Genomic DNA, 21,574 nt, shown 5'->3' with positions numbered 1-21,574 from the left:
ATTGATGGATGATTTGTGCTCGTCTGATTTTGACACAAGCGGAAGGTTCGTAGTGTTACGCATAAGGGCTTTCAACGAACAGAAACGACCACTGTTCAAAAAAGGCAAGCTGTTCATCGATGGGATTGAATATGTTCATTCGACAGGTGCACGATGTTTTTGTGATTCTAGTCATCGCACCCCCTGCGTCGCACACTCAAGAACACAGATGGCATTGCCTTGTATTCACTACCTGAACTTGTAAACGCTTGTGTGTGTAACATCAAGACAGACGCGTACTTTTGCGCACGGAGACCTTGTTTGCCTTCATTTTGTCAGTTTTTTTTTAAAATTAACACGAACAATTCTGATTTTCTTCTGTTTTACATTGTATATGAGGGGTTTTTTGCCTACGGTACGAGAAACGTTATAATCTCTGACTATGCCAGTGCACATTACGTATATTGACTTTGATCTCTGTACAAATTTCACCTGAGACCGAGAACCATTGATGGCTTCTTCTGGGGCTCGTTCCCCCCCCCCCTTGTACTTTTTCCCTCGTTGGGGTTGTTTTGTAAGTGTCGGCATTATAACGCTCTCCACTGTGTTGTTTTTGCTTTTCGTTTTGTTTTGTTCTTCTATTTTCGTTCATAGTGGCATTATTAAGCTACTGTAATATTTACGCATTGCTTCGTTAAAAGTATTGAGCCTGAATGTTATTGGCTTTAGAAACTACACCAAAAGGAAAAGTGTTTTAGTTGGTTACGCGATGAAAGCAAATGTGGTATTTTTACAGGAGACTTAGCCTTCCTAAAGACTTGAAATATTGGCAACAACAATATAAGGGCTATAGCATTTTCTCACATGGTACCAGTAATAGTAGGGGGGTTCTTACAATTATTAGGGATCTTCAATATGATGTTCAGGAGGGGGTGTGTGATCCTAACGGGCGCCTCATATTAGCTTATCGTTTGAGTCTTTACATTTATTTTCTTAAATATCATGCGACAAATGATGTCATTTCTCATGTTAGTTTCTTGGAGCGGGTGATCCAGCTAATCAGTGGCCATAACTGTGATCAAAATACTCAGATTATGGGTGGAGACTTTAGTTACACACCTAATAATGGAATATATCACCGGGGAGGTAACCCTATTACCTGGAAGGGGTCAAAGGTAGTATTTACTAAACTGCCCGAAGAGCATGATCCTGTAGACATTTGGCGTCTACGGCAACCAGATGTGCATCGTTTTACTTGGTGGAGAGGTGGAACTACTACTATCTTTAGCCGTCTAGACAATTTTTTTAATTTCTGATTGTGCACAGACTATTGTGGCTTCCACTGATATTTACCTGTAACATTCAGTGATCACTCAGTGGTGACTATGACACTTATTTTGAGTAAAGCTCAATTTAGACCGTTGTTTTGGAAGTTTAATGCGATTTTTTAGATGGGCCAATCTATATTCATCAGTTGCAAGATTTACTTCATGAATGGAGTCTTGAGTACATGCCCATGAAAATAGACGTCTTCTGGGGCATTTTAAAGTATCACATCAGGCATTTTACCGTTAAATATAGTAGTTAGTACAGAAAAGTCAAAGGAATTAGAGAAGAGTTTTTCAGAAGATAGACTTTGTAGTTCGGACCTCAGCCCTTCAAATTTGGATAAACTTAGTCAGATTAATGCACAACTTGACCAGCATTATGACTACATCGCTCAAGGTGTTACAGTCCGCCGAAAAGAGTATCAAGTTTTTCCTATTGGTATGGAGAAAAGAACCGTACTAGGTCTCATCTTCAAAGGCTTATTGCTTCTATGGGAACGTTATTTAAGACCACAGGGAATTTTGAAAGAGTTAGTCTTTTTTGTAGTAATTTGTACAAGTCCACTCACTCTGGTAATAATGGAGATTGTGGTTTTAAAGAATTCATTAGCGATGATATTCCAAGGTTATCTATGGATGAGAACTTTTTATGTGAAGGTCCTATCACAATGAATGAAGCCTATGAAGCCCAATGTGGCATGTCAAAGGGGAAAACTAGAGGTAACGATGGCCTTGCAGTTAACTTTTATCTTGGTTTCTGGCATTAGATTGGTCATTTTGTTGTTAACTCTTTAAATTTTGGTCATGAGTGTGTGAAACTTTCAACTTCACTATGCCAAAGTATACTTACTTGTCTTTATTTGAGAAAAGGGGTAAAGATAAGCAGTTCATAAAAAATTGGCGGCCTGTTTCTTTGATTAATGTTGATGCAAAGATTGGTTCTAGGCGTCTTGCCAAGCGTCTGGAAAAATTCTCCCAGGTATAATCCATTGTACTCAGTCTGCATTTGTCAAGGGATATCTCTCATTGTATTCTGTTAACCGGTGAAATCTGACTTATATTGAGGAGCATGATTGACAGGAATTCTTTTGGCAGTGGACTTTCAGAAAACATTTTATTCCTCGGAGTGGCCCTTTGTTAATAAGTGTCCTGAAGCCTTTAATTTTTGTTCCATTATTTATTAGTTGGATTAAGACATTCTATCATGATATTGAGAGTACAGTTATTAATTATGGTTATACCACTGGTTACTTAAAGGTATACAATCACCTGAAATCTAAAAATGCCCATTTATGGCCTCCTTGGTATTCAAAATACCCATGCGAGGGCGCACGCGTTGTTTTTAAAAAGCGGCCACCCGCTTAAAATCTGTGATTGGTTAGATTTTTTCTTTCCATGGTAACTGTGGCAAAATTGGAACAGGTGACAGTATACCTTTAAGCATCGAGCGTGAAGTTCGCCAAGGAAGACCAACTGTTACATGCCTTATTTATTCCAGCTCTTGAAACATTTTTAATTGCGATTCGAAAAATATCCTGGTATCCATAATTTCCATACGGGGGAAGAAGTGAAGGAAATTGCTTTTGCAGATGATTTAACCTGTACTGTGGCTGATGAGGACTCTGTGACTCGTCCTTTTGTAATTTTTGAACTTTTCTCTAACGTATCTGGTCTTCATATAAATTTCGAAAAAATTATGAGCTAATAAAAGATTTTTAAAAAGTCACACCGCATTCATTTTATCAACCAAGAGTGTGAACATGACGAGCCGCGTGCTTCCGCTCGATACATTGCATGTACATGCGGTTAATTGGAAAATTCCAAGAGGTAAAAGAACTATACTTTTTGACACTTTTTGATAATATTTTCATCATTTCTGTTACATAAACAAGTATATTTTCATCTTCTCTTAAAGGTATACAGTCACCTGTAATCTAAATATGCCCATATATGGTCAAATGGGCGTTCCTTTGTATTAAAAATTCCCATGTGAGGGCGCTGTTTTTAAAAAGCGGTCACCCGCTTAAAATCTGTGATTGGTTAGATTTTCTCTTTCCATGGTAACTGTGGCAAAATTGGAACAGGTGACAGTATACCTTTAAAGTATGTTGAAATACCAATCGTCAGACTTGCAAAGACCGTGTATCGTGCGCACATGCAATGTTATTGTTCAAATCAGATTTTATCAGGAGTAAAATTCAGATGATTCTCAACAAAATTAACAGCTGATATTGCATAAATACAGTTTGCGTAAAAAGATTAACACTCAGCATTCACGAATTTACAAACAGAATATTGTAAGGAATATACGTCAAACATGCAGCTGCCAGCAGACAGAATAATATGTTAAATAAACGAATTCACATCAAATGAGCTAGAAAATTTGCGATACAAATCAAGCGTTCATCCACCGACTCGTTTTAACTTTATTAACTTTAATGCTTTCAAGGTATAAAATATCATCATAGTTGTCTTTTGTCAAACCACTCAAATACATGTCTGATTTACCGCCCTCTCCCGACAACTGACACTCATGTTCTAACGGTCAAGATATTTAAAGGGAAACAGTCGTCGGAACTGTGCCTGTGCGAGTTTCACGTTTACAAACAATGTATTCGTGCACGATATCTAGATGCACCTCATCATCATAGCTGCAATATTTAAATTATACGATGTAGACTGTGACAGACATGTTTTAACTTTTATCAATCACCATCTTACATTGGATATAGTGTTTACATTGGTCGTGTGGGTCCCATACGACCTTTGAGCGCAGTTCCGACGACTGTATCCCTTTAACATCTGGGGGATCAGAACACATTTTATGCCGAATGCTAATTTCAGGGATTTTTTCTCAAGTGTCTTGCAAACAAGTCGAATTATCAGTCGTCAGTATGTGCAATTCTCTATGCTTTGCAGATTTTTCGATATTGCAGAAAGTACAGCTTTTAAATTATTATCATCATTATGGTCCTTTTTAAGCCGTAACTTAGGAGGGCAGATTATCGCGTCATGCTATGTCGAAATTTTAGCGGAAAACTCACAACGCGGAGTATAGCAAGAAGGAGATACTGATTTTCGCCATTTTACAGGGTATAGTAACTTTAATGTAAGGCATTCAGGCTTGCCGGGATTTAAGACCAAATTATGGTATTTGCAAGAGAGCAACTGTGTATGTATATAATTTAATGCTGAAGTATACGTCAGCATTTAACGTGTATATTTATCCACCATGATATGACTTTGATCACTGTTAGTTGCATAGTATTTTTCAGTAATTAACAAACCTGTGATAAAACGAAGAAATGACTAAAATATTATTACATCGCACAAAAATTGCCATCTTATACCATACTTTAAACCGCCTTCTCACACCTATAGTAGCGCCATCAAAGTTATTTCGTTATCAAAAATTAACTGTCTCGCTTCTAAATAAAATGAGCGAGGGCGCTCTATAGTTCTCTGTTCTGAAGGATGTCAGTATGAATACATTCGCCTGCTGATGTTCACTCAAATGAGGCGGTAAACTTTCTAATAATAATAAGTATGAACCATATATTGTTTGTATAATGAGTATTGAACCATATTTCGTTTGTATAAATATTGTTTTTGTTAATTAAAGTGTCCAAGACAAAGTTGAAGTTCACGTGGCTTTCTGGTGGTTACGTCAGTTTCTCGTACATGGTATCAATCTGGCTCTGGAAATGTTTTTTGAGAGCAGGTCGCTTGGATTTCATCGTCGGCGTCAGCAATTCGTTTTCAATGGTAAACATCTCCGCCGATAAGAAGATGTCTTTTACCTGGAGAGGAAAATCAGACGAAACGTGAAAATAGGACGATTCGACTGCGTGAGAGTGATGTCATCGTCTGTCCGCGTCATCATAGCATGGTCCACTACCGTAAAACTGTTGTCAAAGTCTGCCTCCGCAAGTTAAATATAGAAAAAAAATGAGTTCATATAATCCATATGCACTTGAACTTTTGCTACGTATGGAACGAACAATTCAAAATTTACTTTGTGTGAGGAGAATAATCAGCAACACAGTCTGGTATTAAAAGGTCATGGGGACTAACAACATATCACGCTTTATAATACCGATTTGGTACGGCTGACCTTGACAAGCTTTCGAACTCTACAAACTTGGATGCTAGCATTTTCAAAAGTGAAAACGTTGTACGGCGTCACATGTTGTCAGGCACACGTCAGTCTCTGGACAGTTAAAATGATCTTTCCAACTCAAAGTACGACGTCATAGCGCCGATTGTGACCGACGTCGTAATTTACTTTGTTTTTACTAAGGGATGTAATAGAATGAAGTCGACCATACAACACACGACTTCCGTCGATTGAATGCTGTCAACCTCTCCCTTTTAAATCTTCTTAAAAGTTTAACTTTTAGCGGCTCGTGTGTGCAATTCATCGATTTAGCAGTCCATGTAGAAGCACTTATGTTTGAAACAGTTGGAAAGATTTTGTGTAGTTTTATCTTTAACTCTGACCTGTTCGAATGACTTTAGTCCTCCTTCTTTACCGATATTCTGAAGACTTGTCAAAATAGTCCTCTTTATTTCCTGAGGGAACAGAGAAAAAAAGCAATGAACAACATCGTTAAACTTACAATTTCACGTTTTCAGTATACGTTACTTGATATTTAATGTTTTACAAAAGTGTCACTTTAATCGCTCTGGAGTCGCGAGAAAATGTCTCTCCGACTGGTCCATAATAACATTTCCACAACTCGTCAACTTGTCCAATGCCCTGGCTAGAATTCATACGTGACCAACAAGATCGCATATTGTAAACAATGTGTTGTTGTTGCAAGGCTGATAATTTGTACTTTTAAGATATTTGACGGAGATATACTCGATTTAATTATCGAACAGTAATGAAAATATCCGATGACTAAAAGTATGATTTACCGCTATGGTCCCTTCAATAATTAAAGGGAAGCGGTCGTCGGAAGTGCACATGTGCGACTTTCTTGTTTTCAAATAATCATGATGTATTTCATGCATGATATATAGAGACATCATGCCAACATAGCAGCAACATTTACCAAACTGAAAATCTGACAGAATGTCTTTTGTAGATAATCAATATTATGTTTGGAGATATCGCAAATGGCGTTACAATTTACATTGAAAAGTCAACGCCGACTCCCATGATTGTGGGGTGCACATATGTACGTGATGGAGGCAGAGGCGAGAGAGAGAGAGAGAGAGAGAGAGAGAGAGAGAGAGAGAGAGAGAGAGAGAGAGAGAGAGAGAGAGAGAGAGAGGATTACCTCATTCTGACACAGGTATTCCATATCTCCCTTGATTCCTTTCGACTCAGCCCATTTCGGCAGCACTTCGGGATCAGGGACAACGACTCCAACCAAGGTCGACTGAAGCGTAATACATAAAGTTAAGAACATCGCTGTACGATATTTTAATTATGGATTAACGCTAATAATAGTGAGTTGGGCAACCAGGTAGCTCGTGGGTAAATGTACAAAAGTTCCAACCTGTCGCTTTTGAAAGCTGCCGTTCATTGCATAATGAGTAATATCCATTCTCTTCTCAGAGAAGAAAGCATAAATCGCAAAGAAATGTTTTACCATATCCATGGGTAAATGCCTAATAAATAATACACGATTAGGAACAAACGTGTTTGCTTTTCAAGCATTTAAACACAGGCGCATAAACATATCCAATTATAATTAATGAAGAAAAAACTATATAAATAAATAACGGAAATACTTTGTTACGACGATTGAAAAGCGTCAAAGTAACTGGCCGTTTTGCAATTGAAGAGAACATCTAGATCTAAAAATGAATCAGATTTGGATATGATCCAAGATTGACGCTTATGACTTACCTTCAAGCTTTCCCCATACACAAAAGTTTGAGCCACAAAAGGACTCCTCGTGTAAGCATTTTCTATCTTTTCAGGAGCTATGTATTCACCCTGAGAGAGTTTAAATATATGCTTCTTCCTATCGATAACTTTCAGAGTGCCATTCTGAAAAAAATGAAAACATTTAATTAAGAGACCAAGAGGTCACAAATTGAAGTTTACCAGATTTTCATTTAAAGCATTCTTCGCAGGTCTCTGAGTTGGTTGAAGTAGACTTTAAGTATACTTACAGGTAGCCACTGCCCGACATCTCCGGTGTGGAGCCACCCATCCTGATCCAATGTATCCGCTGTCTTTTCGGGTTCTTTGTAATACCCTTTGAAAACAGCAGGGCCCCTCAGGCATACCTGTAGGTATGTATGTGAGCAATTGTTAGTAATTCAACGTTTATTCAGGGTGTCTGTCCCGCGAATTTCCGGGCCCGGACAGTGTTGATCGGACAGCTTTGAGAAAAGCGAAATGCGCGAACTCACTATGCTGACAACAGCCTAGGGATTGTGTATTTGGTTACGCCACTATTGAAAATATTTGTTTTCAGTAAACCACAAATCGTCCAGAAATGATATGAATTGAAGTTATGTTATTTCTGTGTATACAATACCACCAAAATAAAAGTTGATAATGTGGCATTTTACTGTAATATCTCGGGAAAATGATTACGCGGAGTTTTTCAAGATTTACAGAATTGGGACTAGATGTGAAAAGTTTAGTTCGGCTACTTGAAAAAGTTCCATTTTTATATTTTTCTTTTCTAGATTTTCTTTTTTTCTGTCGTATGACTGTTTTATGGCGACATTTCTCTTATTCCTCGCTAGCTATGAGACTAAAAGCGATTAGATACGAGACGACTTATCAATAGCATTTATGTGGATTGTAATTTTGCATATTGGTAATTTCGCTCTACTGGTAATTTCGCTCGATTTTTGCTCAATATTTTATCTTCTGCTCAGTGGCCATGACACTGACAACGTAGTATTCAACACAAATCATAAAGGCCGACTGTTTTGGCCTTACGTTTTCTTTGTTGTATTTCAGCACAGGAAATCTCGCTAGATGTAAACGGCCTACGAGCGGAAACTGTCGTTATCACTAAAATTCATGGCCGGGGAATTTCCAAACAGTTATCAGGCATCTGGAGGCAGAAACAACACCTACCTCTCCCTGGCTATTGCTTGCGTAGTACTCCATTTCTGCTACGTCATCAAGTTTCACCTCAAAACAGGGTAACGGCGCACCCACGTGACCTGCTACTGTGTCATTCATCAGCGTGGCAGTACAGCATCCAGCGCATTCGGTTTGGCCATAGCCTTCGATAAACTGCAGTGAACAAGTTAGAAAACCGTTCAGAGAAAGAACCTCGATAGAGATGTTTTAATATAGATAAAGTAATACAAACGACGCCGATGCACAGATACTGCTGTAGTTACATTACACCTTACAGAACATTACATTTTAAAATGGGTAATTTCAGAGCAATGAACGAATTAACTACGATCTCTAAACTATCCAGACAACTTCTCCGAAAGTTGAATAAATGTTGTATAAGAGTCTTAGGTACGCGGGCTGCATGGTTAATTACATTAATTAGTGAATATGCAAATCATAATGCTAATATGAACTGTCATTAACATGAATTACCATATAAACGATATTTACCTCAAACCTAAACGAACGATTCACATTTGTAAATTATATATATATATATATATATATATATATATATATATATATATATATATATATATATATATATATAATAACATAAATCCATCAAGTACAAAGCAATGAAATATGTTACTTAAGTTTCATGCATCCTGCAATCTTTAGACAGAAAAATTGTGTTAGTTTTTATAACGCTCTGCTTAGCATCGAGCACTGTAATTTCCCACGAGGACATCTGTATACCTTATATATATATATATATATATATATATATATATATATATATATATATATATATATATATATATATATATATATATATATATAATTGTGATAATTATTAAATTTATCTCAAACCTAAACGAACGATTCACATATGTAAATATTATATATATATATATATATATATATATATATATATATATATATGTGTGTGTGTGTGTGTGTGTGTGTGTGTGTGTGTGTGTGTGTGTGTGTGTGATATATACATGTGTGTGTGTGTGTGTATAATTGTGATAAGTACCAAATAATTGTGATAATATGAACTGTTGTACAAATTGGCAAGGTGGATTTCGATAACTTTGTCTTCGTTGTCGAAATGACTCAAAATATTTGAATCTAAATTCTATTTACTTACGTAACATCCGAATATACATCGAGCAAATGTGAGGATTTTAGGAGATACTGGCGCAGCGCCAATCGTCATCATCCTGACTCGCCCTCCTAGGCTTTGCTGAAATACAGTTTGAAGAAATATTGAATTTGACTTTTCTAGACACAAACTTGAAAGATCCGGTGTTCTGAGAGTTGCCTGATCATACTGCGGTACCTTCAAGGCACTTTCACTCCCTCACACTATTGTGTGAAGGTGAACGTACATTGTAGTTTCGTCTCAGCCGACAAAGCACGATAAAATGTTAGCAAGCGCACTGATTTTTGTGAGATTTGTTTTTCGCATCAAATTTTACATCTCAGGGCTACCAGCTTGAAGGCAACCACGCTCTGATACTCTCATGTGCGAAAAAACGACACGGTTCTTCTGACGGTGCCTCTGTACACTGCACCATGGTTGGTCATATTGAGCGTTGATGACAAGATGTCATAAGAAATGCTTACCCGAGGTTTCTTCAACAGTTTGTCCCAGACGCCGTTATTTCTGATGATTCCCCTGAAATTGGAAAGGGCAGAACACAACCACTTATTGCATATGTCAGCCAAGACTTGACATTAAAATTTTAATCTCAATTTATCGATAAGCAATTTCAATCGGTTTCTCATTCGCAGATTGAGGTGTATTTGATCTCCTTTATTTATTTCATTATTATGCATTGCACAAATGTTGGCAGTTATGAAACAAAATTGGTAAAAATTAGAAAAACTACATATATACATCGACAAACCTATTCTTGAGCAGGAAATCAAGCAACCAAGCCATTGTAAATTCATCTTGCCAGACTTGTTGACAAATCACTGCAGGACACGCACATGCACATAGAACAAGTAAAACGTATACTGGATATACATGAAACATATCTGTACCTTCTCAGTTCCTCTTCTTTCTTTTTCAGAGCGAGAGCAAACAACTTTCTGATGATCGGCTTCTTTTCTGCGACTCCGGCGGTGATCTGTAGATCACAAGATGTCAGGGTACAGCAAAGTCAGAACGTTAACATGCCCGTGCGTAGGGCTCCCTATAACTATAGACTTTCAACAACTGCTTGCACCGTTATGGTTTTTGTAGGTCTTTTGCAGGCCTTTCGCTCTCGGCTGTGGGGAAAGGATATTCAACGGTTCTTTCCACAGGGACTATGTCGCCTACTTTTGGCAAAGAATGCAAGAGGGACTGTCGACACTCCAATCCATGTGACGTAAACAGATACGTCATCACTTTCTACAAGACTTGCATTCGTTCACGCATTCCCTCTTTGTAAACCCGTCAGCCGGTTTCTCGTGAATAATTTCGGAGATAAATTTAGAAATTTAGTTAAGTTTTTACAATTCACATAATTTTTTGTTTTTATTTGACTCAGCGTGGCAAATGATATTCGATTCGATGATTGGAATTTTTGGACAGTTAAAGCATCGGGCAAGCAGGCTTGAAGTCTTAGGCACCGTTAAATGTGGACTCTCTGAGTTCTCGTCCAATCAATTTTCATCAAACGAGACTTTCAAGTTAAAGCATGTATGTGACTACTGGGATGAGGGCCCGCCAAGCATTCTTTATTCCCTGTTAAAATACCATCCCAAGATCCCAGACTGTATACCGACACTAGTAAATGTTGATGTATAGCTAAAATTAACCCTGAAAACTGACAGTACGGTCGAGTGATATGCCTATAGCCATGCTGAATAAAAGGTCTCTGAACTCTTCCGTTGAGTATCCTATTAACAAACTTTTGAAATTGGTAAGGCGTGGAGTTTTATTACCGTGAGTCTTCTTTACTTTTGTATTTGGGAGATCAGGAACCCCTTTTTTATTTGGGTATTATAAAGAGAAGAAGTTGACATAATGTGAGGCAGAACTAGATCGCGATTGTTTTAGGCTATGCTGTACTTTGGTTTCCTATATGTCTATGTGTTAATGTGATGACCGTGACTTTCTGCATGTTAGAGTCCCCGAGTAATTAGAATGCTGCACGGGCATACTGTATATAGCAGTTCGTTTAGGCGATTGGCACGTTGGGAAGCAGAGAGAACACAGGGAGAACACTCGATCATTCGGGTCCGAGGGAGGTGTTAATGTATAAACAGTATATAAATTATACCCACCTTGTCGTATAACCTGTTGAGTAATCGAGGTACAAGTGGGAAAATGGTTGGTTTTAATTCTTGTATATCGTTGGTCAGTTCTTTGATATCGCCACTGAAGAATCCTATTTTGCAGCCATGCATAAAGAGCATAGCCTGAGAGAGAGAGAGAGAGAGAGAGAGAGAGAGAGAGAGAGAGAGAGAGAGAGCGAGAGAGAGAAGGGAGAAATCAATACAAAGATCATATTGTCTTTTTTCCATTGCACTGTTCTCATAATATCGAAAGGCTGTTTGGATGAGCATGTTTTGTGGCAGGGTCAAAGGCTATAGGCATCCAATTAAGATGCGATTACAATCCCGCGTAGCAAACAAATATATTAACCTTTAAGATACGTCTTTCAAATGTTTGAAAGTGCTTGCGTTCCTCCAAAATTATAATCCTTTGGACGGCTTACGTTGAATTTAAATGGATCTGTGTGGAGAATTCTCACCTGAACGAACTTCTCATAGATATGAGCCAGTGGCAAGTATGAGATATATACATCTTCGGGCCCAAACAACAAAAACTCCTGTACATGGATAATGACATGGAGGAAGAACAAGTCAAACATGGAAAAAAAGTCAAGATAGAATGCACCTCTTGGAGAGACATTTGGACTTTCCAAAAAATACACTTTTGGTGTAACATTTGTGGAGGCCAATTTTTAAGCTTATTGGCTAAAAATAAAGTTACGCAGGCTTACTCTGCGAAAATCGAAACTTTAATTTTCCCCATACAGTGAACGCAGGGGTGGCGGCCATTTGAATTTAAAGTATCTGTAAGCGATTGATAATTTGCTTCTCCACTTCAGGTCTACTAACTTTTGCACTGTGACTTTCGACTTTTATTCTTGAAGTAGACACGATTAATGTTCTCATGTGATAGTTCCTACTGTGCACACTTTGCGTTCAAAATCTTACAAAAGTACGAGTAGTTTGATGTAAATATTCACTACCCTGGGTAGTTCTACAAATTGTCCTGAATCCCATTCCAACTTCCCCTTACCTTCTAACAATGATATTACCAGTCATAACTGTTTTCCATCTAAAGCATGATTTCCATAATAATTCATGTAAATATTATCGAATCAGCCTTTTATCAGTTGGTGATATCGAATAGCCCTAAATCTTATCGGCCTTTTGTCGCTCTACTAGGGAGCACTTTTCTAACGTCTTCGACTCGGATTTTGCAACTTACCCCTTTGCTCGCTAGCGTCCCCGATACAACTGCTATGATATTTCCGTGTGAAATGAGAGCGCCCTTGGGTAAACCCGTTGTACCGCTGGTGTAACACACCGTGGCGATGTGGTCTGGCGAAGGGGGCTGAAACCGAGGAACAGAAGCCGTTCAGCGGGTCATTTTGGAAATTGAAAAGTCAGAAAATATACAGACTTGTGGCAACTTTAAAGAATTTCGTGAAATTAGACGTGTCGACGCTTATATTGAAGCAAACGACGGAGAGTGGCACAAATCGAAAAAAGCAAATGAAAACTGCAGGATTCACTTCTGATAGCTTTTGACATTTTCCATTCGAAAGCACGTGACTCTTCGAGACTGCAATCCCAAATTATAAGTGGTCAATACAAATTCAAGTCTTGTAGCATGATAAATAGCAACCATTCAGCCTTACCTGGACGTCCTGAGGGTTGTTCCTACCAAGTGTCTACAAAAAAATAAGAACCAGAACTTACATTTTTAAATGATTGAACACGCACGTACTGAGATGTCTGTCTCGTGCAAAGATCTCAGTCAGTCTGCATAGAGCTACACCTTGTAGTTAGAATGTTACCCTGTGATGATTTTGTCGACGATATTTCAAGTCAGTATGGCTGTACCGCTGGTGTCCCTATATCAGTAAAACCTTGGGTGTTTATGGCTGAACTAAATGTAAATAAATGCACACTATTCCCCGTATAGGTAGTACATAGTATGTATGTACACATATTCCAAAGCTATAATTGATGCTCTACAAGACAAAGGTACTCTTGTGGCTCCAATTAAGAAGAGAAAATACTGTGTGAGCGCAGCCACCTCGGACAATCATTTTGACGGAGATTGTTCAATGCAGGCTTATTAATGACTCCATCAGATGTAAGATTTACGAATGTTCCTTTGGTTTTTCCTGTTTGTATAATGCAGTGACTTGCTGCACTCCGAACCATGCCGCAATGTACGCCTTGTGTGCAACATGTCCTCACAGCCTGTGCGTGCATGGGTCGTGTTGAATGTCATCCTTGATTTCCACTACTATAGCATTCATCACTTCTCAACGAAAACATCACACGCTGTACAGAATGCATTGCGTTCGCAAGGCTAAAACTTTTATCTGAATAAAAATTAGGGGAAGGAGAAAATAAAGTACTAACTTGTTTTCCCAGAACAAAATGATGTACTATAACTGTTTAACATCAAAACGCACCCCTTTTATCACTTCAAGCAGTCGGACATTACCAGTATGTCGTACTTCGCGCTCACGCGTTTACGATGTAAAGTAATTGACTCGATCAATATCACCGAATTGATCATCTTTATCCGAGGTCAAGTATGACTTCAACTTCACTAAACGGCTTAAAGAAATTTAAATACTTAAAATTAAAAAAGCAAAGTTTCTTTTATCCTATGTGTGAATCAGAGGTGCAAATAGAGTTGAAAGCATGTTGCGTGCGATTACCTCGATTTCTCGGAATTGTAGGACGTCGATATTTTTCTCGGTGGCCTTTTTTGTGTCTTCGTCGGTGAAATCGTCCATCAAGATGATTCTCTTTAGTGATGGTGTGTCGTCTGCTCTGTTTACCAACAACTCGATCTTCTTGGGTGTGTCACACACAACGGTCGTTATGTCGCCTAAATAAAATTGTAAACAAGCAACAACGTCAGCCATGTTTTTCAACCAAAACGATTTCTCCTTCCAAATTTATAATGTTATCCATCGTCACCTATTTAGTACGATATGATTATTTATGAGCGGATAGCTGGACTTGTCCACTCATTGTTCAGCAGTATAATGTGATATGTTTTTTTCCCTTTAAGGTACATGCAGTTCGCGCCTCGAAAATGAAAGGCTGAAACTCTTGCTCAAATTTTCCTCAAGCAAACTTTCAACCAGTCTTTCAAAATCAAGAATAAAAGTCAGGGGTCACCGAGCAAACTTTGGTACTGGGGAATCAAATTACGCGTTATTTAGGCCTACCGATATTTGAAATTCAAAATGGCCATCATCCCTTTGTTATCGCTATAGGGGGATAATAAACTCCCGATTTTCACAAAACTAAACAGTAAAATACTTTACTCTCTCCAAGAGCTTCAAAACAAGCCCCCACAAGTGGTCGATCATAACAATTTGTAGAGTTTGAGAGTCCGAATATCTGTCCCTGGGGCGCATTCTAAAACTTTATAACCTGTTCATTGGGCAAGATCTCCCATAACATAACTTCGGCACAAGTCTGTTAGAACAGTTTTGGTCCGTATTTTTCTGATAAAAAAGTCGCAGTGCTGACACACCACACCAGGGTGTTATAATTCTCAACATCATGGAATACATTTACAGGCCAGCATCCTAGGATCAAATACTTGAGCATGTCCATGTATATACACATGTACATGTATTCACACACGTGCTCGGATACTTTGTCCTTATTATTTGACATGCCGTACAGTCAAATTTATAAGACTCATGCATTTGCGATTACTAGTAAAGAAAGCGGTGGGCGGTTTCGCTGGGATACATGCAAATATTGGTGTGACTTACACTGGTTGATGATATGTGTACATGCCTCTGGTCCCAGCGTGTCGTACAGCGGGACAACCACCATGGAGTAACTATTGCAGGCTTGCTCAGCAATCGTCCACTTGAGGGAGAAAAGTCGTAAAACAAATTACAAACCATGAAAAAAGGAAGAATAATGCTCACTTCGCTAGTTTAGTTACTTTGCACCAATATCGAAATCGTATAGCATTGATAGTTTTGCAAGGATGTTTTGATAGGGATTGTAACTGCTATAGGACTCATTTACATAACACGATAAAAACACGCTCTCATAATGTTGAAAACTGGTCATGTTAGTGTATTGAGTATCATCGATAGGTAGCCCGAAGTTTCTCTCTCTCTCTCTCTCTCTCTCTCTCTCTCTCTCTCTCTCTCTCTCTCTCTCTCTCTCTCTCTCTCATTCGAAGTACTGTAGTTTTATGCCTTAGAGTTGTGTTTGTTGAATCGTTTCGTGCAAGAGAAAACAATACTTACGCCGATTCTATTCTGGGAGTAAATTCCTATGAATGTTTCCTGACCTGCTGGACATCCTATGATTGTTAATCCAGCTCCGAAATCACAAGCTCTTTTGTACACCTATAAAGAGAACAATTTAAAGTAAAAATAACTTGTTGAATGCGGTCCGAGGTAATAACAGATTTATCTTACGTCATGTTTCTTTTGATGATCTAATATATATACGTTCCTTTGTTATACATTCTATCAGAAAATAAATGTTTCTTGCGGCGTCGTAAACAGTGCGTAGATTTCCAAATTTTCCTTTCAACTTCTCTCTACAAATTAAATGACTTTCATAGTTTCACAAAACGTTATATCTTGATCACAGTAAAACGTCATCGCCTTCCAATTCCCTGGCAATTTGAATGAAATAACTTGGACGTCAAATCTCAACGAATAAAATTAATTTGTAAACGGCACACAGACGACATTGCCTTGACTTCAGAAAGCATTGTGTGTACAGTCAGACTGAATTGTGGGTAATCCCATAATAGTAAAATTCATCCATAGCTACCATAGGTTTTACAATACACAAAAGGGTTTACGGATTATTTCATATAAACTTCAGGGATTTTTTTAAAGTTAACGAACATTTCATGATAACTGACATGCACATGAATATTGTCTTCAACTCACATGGTTGTAGGTAACCCATCGATACGGTTTCTCTGGTCCAGGTCTCCAGCCAAGACAAGCACCGTTGTCTAGAAAAAAACCAAAAGATATGATTTGGTTATGTTACAGTAATACGCCGCAAAATGGTCATACAATGTGAACACTATATGTATCAGCTTGAATGACTGAAGGAAAGTCGAGGTCAGTATCACGAGTTTTCAAATAATTCATGATTTGTGTCTCCTCTTACAAGTTTCATGTTAAGCCACTTACGTACTTGCATTGACAAATACACTTATAAGTATGAATAACAGAATAATTAACCAAATAAATATGTTTTCTCCAATCTGCTTAATTTGCTCGTAATACGTTCTCTGTCGCAATGACCATAGGCGGCAGGAGTTCTACCGTCTATGCGATGACATACACACATGGCGCATTCACTCTTATAAATGAAATAAAATTACTAACAAAAATCGAGGACTTAAGCATTAAAGATACAAAGTCGGCCATTTTTCATGAATTTTGTTTGATACGAGATAATACTTATATTGTTTGACATGTTGAAAGATACTGAATGAATGGGTGACCATGCATATATTTGACCTCGGTTTTAGAGACGATAAACGAAACCATAGCGAAAATGAATTAATGGTCATGACCATTAATTCATTTTCGCGATGGTTTCATGTATCGTGTCTAAAACCGACTTTGTCCCTTTAATAAATTTGTCCTTGCCTGAAACTTTGAGTCCTCTTTTAAAAGCCTCGTGCAATGTAGTGCAATCATCGTAAAATACCGAGATTAAAGGTTTTCCTTCCACTACAGGGTTCACTCGAATGTTCTTCTCGCCCTAAAATGTAAAGATTACAACTTTGAGCTCATGAAAGGCAGAAGAAGAGGTCGTTTCTTCGCTAGTCAACAGTGTAACATCTTTCCACCAGTGTGGTGAAGGGTCTTGAGCTTTTTTCAAGACGGTTTTTATTAAGAGATTTGGAAATCGTTGAATATCGTGAAACTTAAATTTCATTTCTTGACGTTGATCATGTTAACATTGTCGCAATGAATTCACCGACATGTGATGGCTGAATCTGAGTATATGGTAAGATCAACAATTCAGTAAAACGTCACTTTATGACAATGCACCAGCAAACTAATCTGCAGTCACATGTAGGGGCAGTCAACCTGTAAATTGTTAGATAGTGTAATCGTTGGAGTTTTTCATAATTGAAGAAAGTTAACATTTGGAGGGGAATTCATCTCTGAGCTTTTCGTAACTGCCCCCTCCCTATGAATTGAATTTCTCTGTCCCGCCAATAACTGTTTTTCCTTTCAACACTTTCCCACAAGTTCTCACAGTCATCTCTGTAGCAAAAGCTTTTCCCATTCTGTCGACAAACTCCCAGGAATAACCGATCAATACTCTATGTCCGCCCATTTGGCTTTTTTCCAAGTCACCTGATCACTAATAATATCAAATGTTCTTGTCCGCTAACGAGGAAAATCTTCCACTATTCCCCGTCCGCTAAAACGGCAAAATGGAAACCCGCCGGCGAGAAATGACCACGAAAATTGCAGCTTTTTTTCAATAATAACTTTCAATGACTCTACATATCTCACCTCGACCTCCACGGACTGTTTTTTTAAATCGATCTGTTGTGGCAGTTCTAACGTTCGACGTGCTCTTTTCTCCTCCAGTGAAAGTTCAGCCATGTCTTCTGATCTGGCTTGAAAAGCGGTAAATATTGATCTAAACCCGACCTGTAAATTAACAGAGAATTACATCGTTGAGTTGCAGCGACGGTAAAAATTGATAGCGTTTTCTGCCGTCGCAAACATACCGACATGAGCGCAACCAAAATAACCGCACTGTACCACCTCGTCCCACACCATTTGGCACCAAAATCACCTCGCGCCAAAACAACCTCGTACCAGAACGACTTCGCCCAACTATTCACAGTTCGACCCCAAAACACCCCATTTTACCACATACTGTCGCCAAACGGTAAATAAAAGCCGAAAATAACCAACCAACGCCCTTGAAAATTTCATCAACCATTTATCCCGCGACCCTTTGAAGGTGAATACATTTCGAGAAACTGAATCGCCCAATACTGCGCCGGACACTGGCTGTATAGTACCCTTTGCTTGCCTACGATCGTATGCGGAGACAACGTTGTCACTGCCGGACAATTATTTCACCACAGCTCTTTAGAATTACTAGTATGTGGGCGAAGTGGCGTGGGGCGAGGAAGTGCTAGTAGTTGCGACGAGGTGGTTTTGGTACAAATGGTGGGACGAACTGGTAAATTGGTTTGGTGCGAAGTGACTGGCCCTACTGTGGGTACGTCATGTGGCATCGGACAGTGCAGAAAACGTCAAAAACTTTCATCCGCACACACGCACAGGCGCTAGGCTCGTTGCTTCGCGAAGCCCTTGTGATAACAACATACTTTTTTGTTGTTAACATGGGACTTCGCGAAACGACGGGCTTGGTGCCTGTGGACACACGTGAACATCTTATTCAAAATACTTATGTAATGGCATTGAGTCAGAAAAAAGCGGATGGCATTGACACCGTGGTCATTCAGTCTCCTTTTGATCCATCCTTTCGATTTTAGAGTTTCTGCTTCAACGACTGAGGCGTATGTTCTAACCATGGATCTATTTTTACGTACATGGTTCTAATATAAAACAATCCTTCCCTTCTACTGTCCATGGATCTTCTAACACCTACAAGGTATCTATAACCATGGATGTAAAAATCTACTTTTTACATCCATGCTATAACTATACTGACAGAAGGAGTCTGAGCCACAAACAGTTAAACGTTTGTCATCTCCGCAACTACATCCATGGTCATACCATGGGACACGGACGTAACGTCGATGATACACTTTGCAAGCTTTGGCAGGCCGGGGTCGTGCTAGAGCCCACGCCTTCCCATTGGAATTTCACTGTGCCGATAAATTGCAGCTCGGTACTGAAGTTTACCTTGAAGCCTTCTGCCAGTATGTATACCCCATGGACTGTTCAACAGGTTGTTGTACAAAGTCCTGACTCTGCGGGTCAGGGCCAGTTGACACAGCAAGTACAACAGCAAATTTACGACTTTGCATTAAAGCTATTTAGCTCATACCACCGGGCGTTCGACGGGTCTACAAAGTATTGATTTATATCACTCATGTGAAGATTTGGGACTTGGACGTCAGTATACTAGGCTAGTTGAACCATGGAGCTACCAAAAGACTCCATGGTTCAACCCACAGTCCCTCCACACGGAGGGGCTGTTTTCAACGTGAGTGTTTCTGTGAAGACATGAGCGGCGAGAAGTCGTGCCATTCACACAGGGCGTTGGCTAGTGCTTAGCTGTGAATACGCAGAGGGGAAGTGGCGTCCGGTTTAGGGGTCACCGCCACAGAACCACTGCGAGCTAACCACTTTGGTAGTTTACCACGACGCCAATGGCTGATTTAGCACGCAAAATAACGAATTGTATTTGTCTTTGAGTAAATCAACCTCTAACCGCTTTATGAATATCTACGACTCATTCTTTACCCCTGCTAACTACCTCGACAATAAGAACATGTATTTTTCACCATTTTGCTGTCGTAAACGTTGACGGCTTTTGGTCGCATTGTGAGCTTTTGACCTCCAACGTACTCAATGCGCTCTGCGCTTGAAGGCAAATGTTCGAATTCGAGCAGGAACCCTTGAGTGCTCATTGAAAAATGGTTGAAAATACCAGTTGTCACTGTCGTATATGGGGATAAAGTAGGTACAGGTTGGAGATGACCCCTGACCCGAGAGCGATCGATACGCCTCAGCGCAGCTTTATAATTCACAGCTAGCCAGCGCTTATGCCCAGTAATAACACCGGTGGAAAGAAAGCTGTTTGACGATAAGGTCTGCACTACAGAACAATATTTACAAAATTTGCCACGGTTGAAGAATTGCACTTGAATCCCCGTTCGTCCACCTGCCTCTGCCTCTACGTGCGTTACGGATCTTAGGGATCGGTCTGAAACATTGCAAGCCTCTCAGAGCGCGGACAATGCTACATGTAGCTTTTGAACTTCTCCGGTTACGCCCAAAACAAAAGTGGTTGCAGTGTACTGTTTGCCAGTGAAATATTTCTTACATGTGACATACAGTGAGCAAACAGAAGTTATAACATCTATGAGCACTCCCCCGCTCTGTGTTATAACGGCAAAGTGTACCAGTTCTCCATGGTAAACACGAATACGTGCGGTAGAATGGCACCACAGGGCACACTTGTTGAGTGCACAGAAAAGCGTTGTCTGTGTTGAGTGCAAGCAAATCGACAATAGTCAGTTCGGACAATAGGACGTTGGAGCGAGGCACTCTCTTCGGAACTTGTTCTGACCTCTACACAAAAAGCCGGATTCATAAAAGCATGTGGAAGCAATAGTTACCCGTCAAGAATTTTTGAAAATTCTTCTCTACTGCGAGTCTTGATCCGCCCTTGAGTTCACTGCGCAGCACAATCCGTCACGACTTTGGTCGGTCTTTGGCATGCACGCGAAGATGGTAGAGGAGAGGGGGACAGCGATAGTGGAAGGTGTCAATGGATTCAATAGAGCTGCGTTCTTTTACTCTACTACTTTACATGTAAATACCTAATGAAGGTCCAAACGAAATTGCATTCATCTCTGCAACGACGTACATGCGCATGCGTACCATTTCATAACATAAACAACAGTTAACTTTTCAACACTACAAGATATATATGACAACATTGACAAGTATCATAGATCATATAGATACCAGTCCTAATTTAATGTAGTGTGACCGCAAAACTAGAAAGCCTCTGCCACGTACTAGAGGGACCGTGTCTCTGCATTTTATAACATGATAACACCGGTAGGGAGTAACCCTGCCGTACGGTCATAGAATCAACATGAGTGAATTTGTAAATCACCGATGCGCGACACACAGCTCAGTCGGTGTGCTTTACAACCGGGAATGTCAAGGTCGCGTGTCGGTTACCGTTTGGAATATACTAGAATTGAGGTAAA

General features: G+C 39.3%; 1 protein-coding gene across 1 annotated transcript; it reads right to left on the bottom strand.

Moving 5' to 3' along the window:
• Positions 1–3,709: 3,709 nt before the first annotated feature.
• LOC139122565 (long-chain-fatty-acid--CoA ligase 5-like) lies at positions 3,710–21,172 on the bottom strand. The gene is made up of 20 exons (XM_070688106.1): positions 20,972–21,172; positions 18,156–18,296; positions 17,274–17,388; positions 16,557–16,624; positions 15,897–15,998; positions 15,405–15,504; positions 14,328–14,500; positions 13,287–13,319; positions 12,854–12,979; positions 12,108–12,185; positions 11,638–11,772; positions 10,408–10,493; positions 9,985–10,036; positions 9,506–9,601; positions 8,362–8,523; positions 7,437–7,553; positions 7,168–7,311; positions 6,593–6,694; positions 5,808–5,879; positions 3,710–5,107 (listed from the first exon to the last, which is right to left on the bottom strand). Exons 2-20 carry the CDS (start codon positions 18,246–18,248, stop codon positions 4,970–4,972), a joined length of 1,992 nt encoding a protein of 663 aa, XP_070544207.1. The 5' UTR covers positions 18,249–18,296; positions 20,972–21,172; the 3' UTR covers positions 3,710–4,969.
• Positions 21,173–21,574: the final 402 nt, after the last annotated feature.

This window comes from Ptychodera flava, chromosome 22, assembly GCF_041260155.1.
Source record: "Ptychodera flava strain L36383 chromosome 22, AS_Pfla_20210202, whole genome shotgun sequence".
Classification (NCBI taxonomy): Eukaryota; Metazoa; Hemichordata; class Enteropneusta; family Ptychoderidae; genus Ptychodera; species Ptychodera flava.
The sequence above is the reverse complement of the archived record's forward strand: the minus strand, read 5'-3'. Positions and strand labels throughout refer to the sequence as shown.

Bases quoted from the DNA above. Each gene is read 5' to 3' on its own strand.
- LOC139122565 (XM_070688106.1), bottom strand. From the start codon at position 18,248: ATGGCTGAACTTTCACTGGAGGAGAAAAGAGCACGTCGAACGTTAGAA. The intron at 10,037-10,407 runs GTACAGATATGT...TTCCAATTTCAG, and splicing joins AAAGAAGAGGAACTGAGAAG to GGGAATCATCAGAAATAACG. The intron at 5,880-6,592 runs GTAATCCTCTCT...CTGTTCCCTCAG, and splicing joins AATACCTGTGTCAGAATGAG to GAAATAAAGAGGACTATTTT.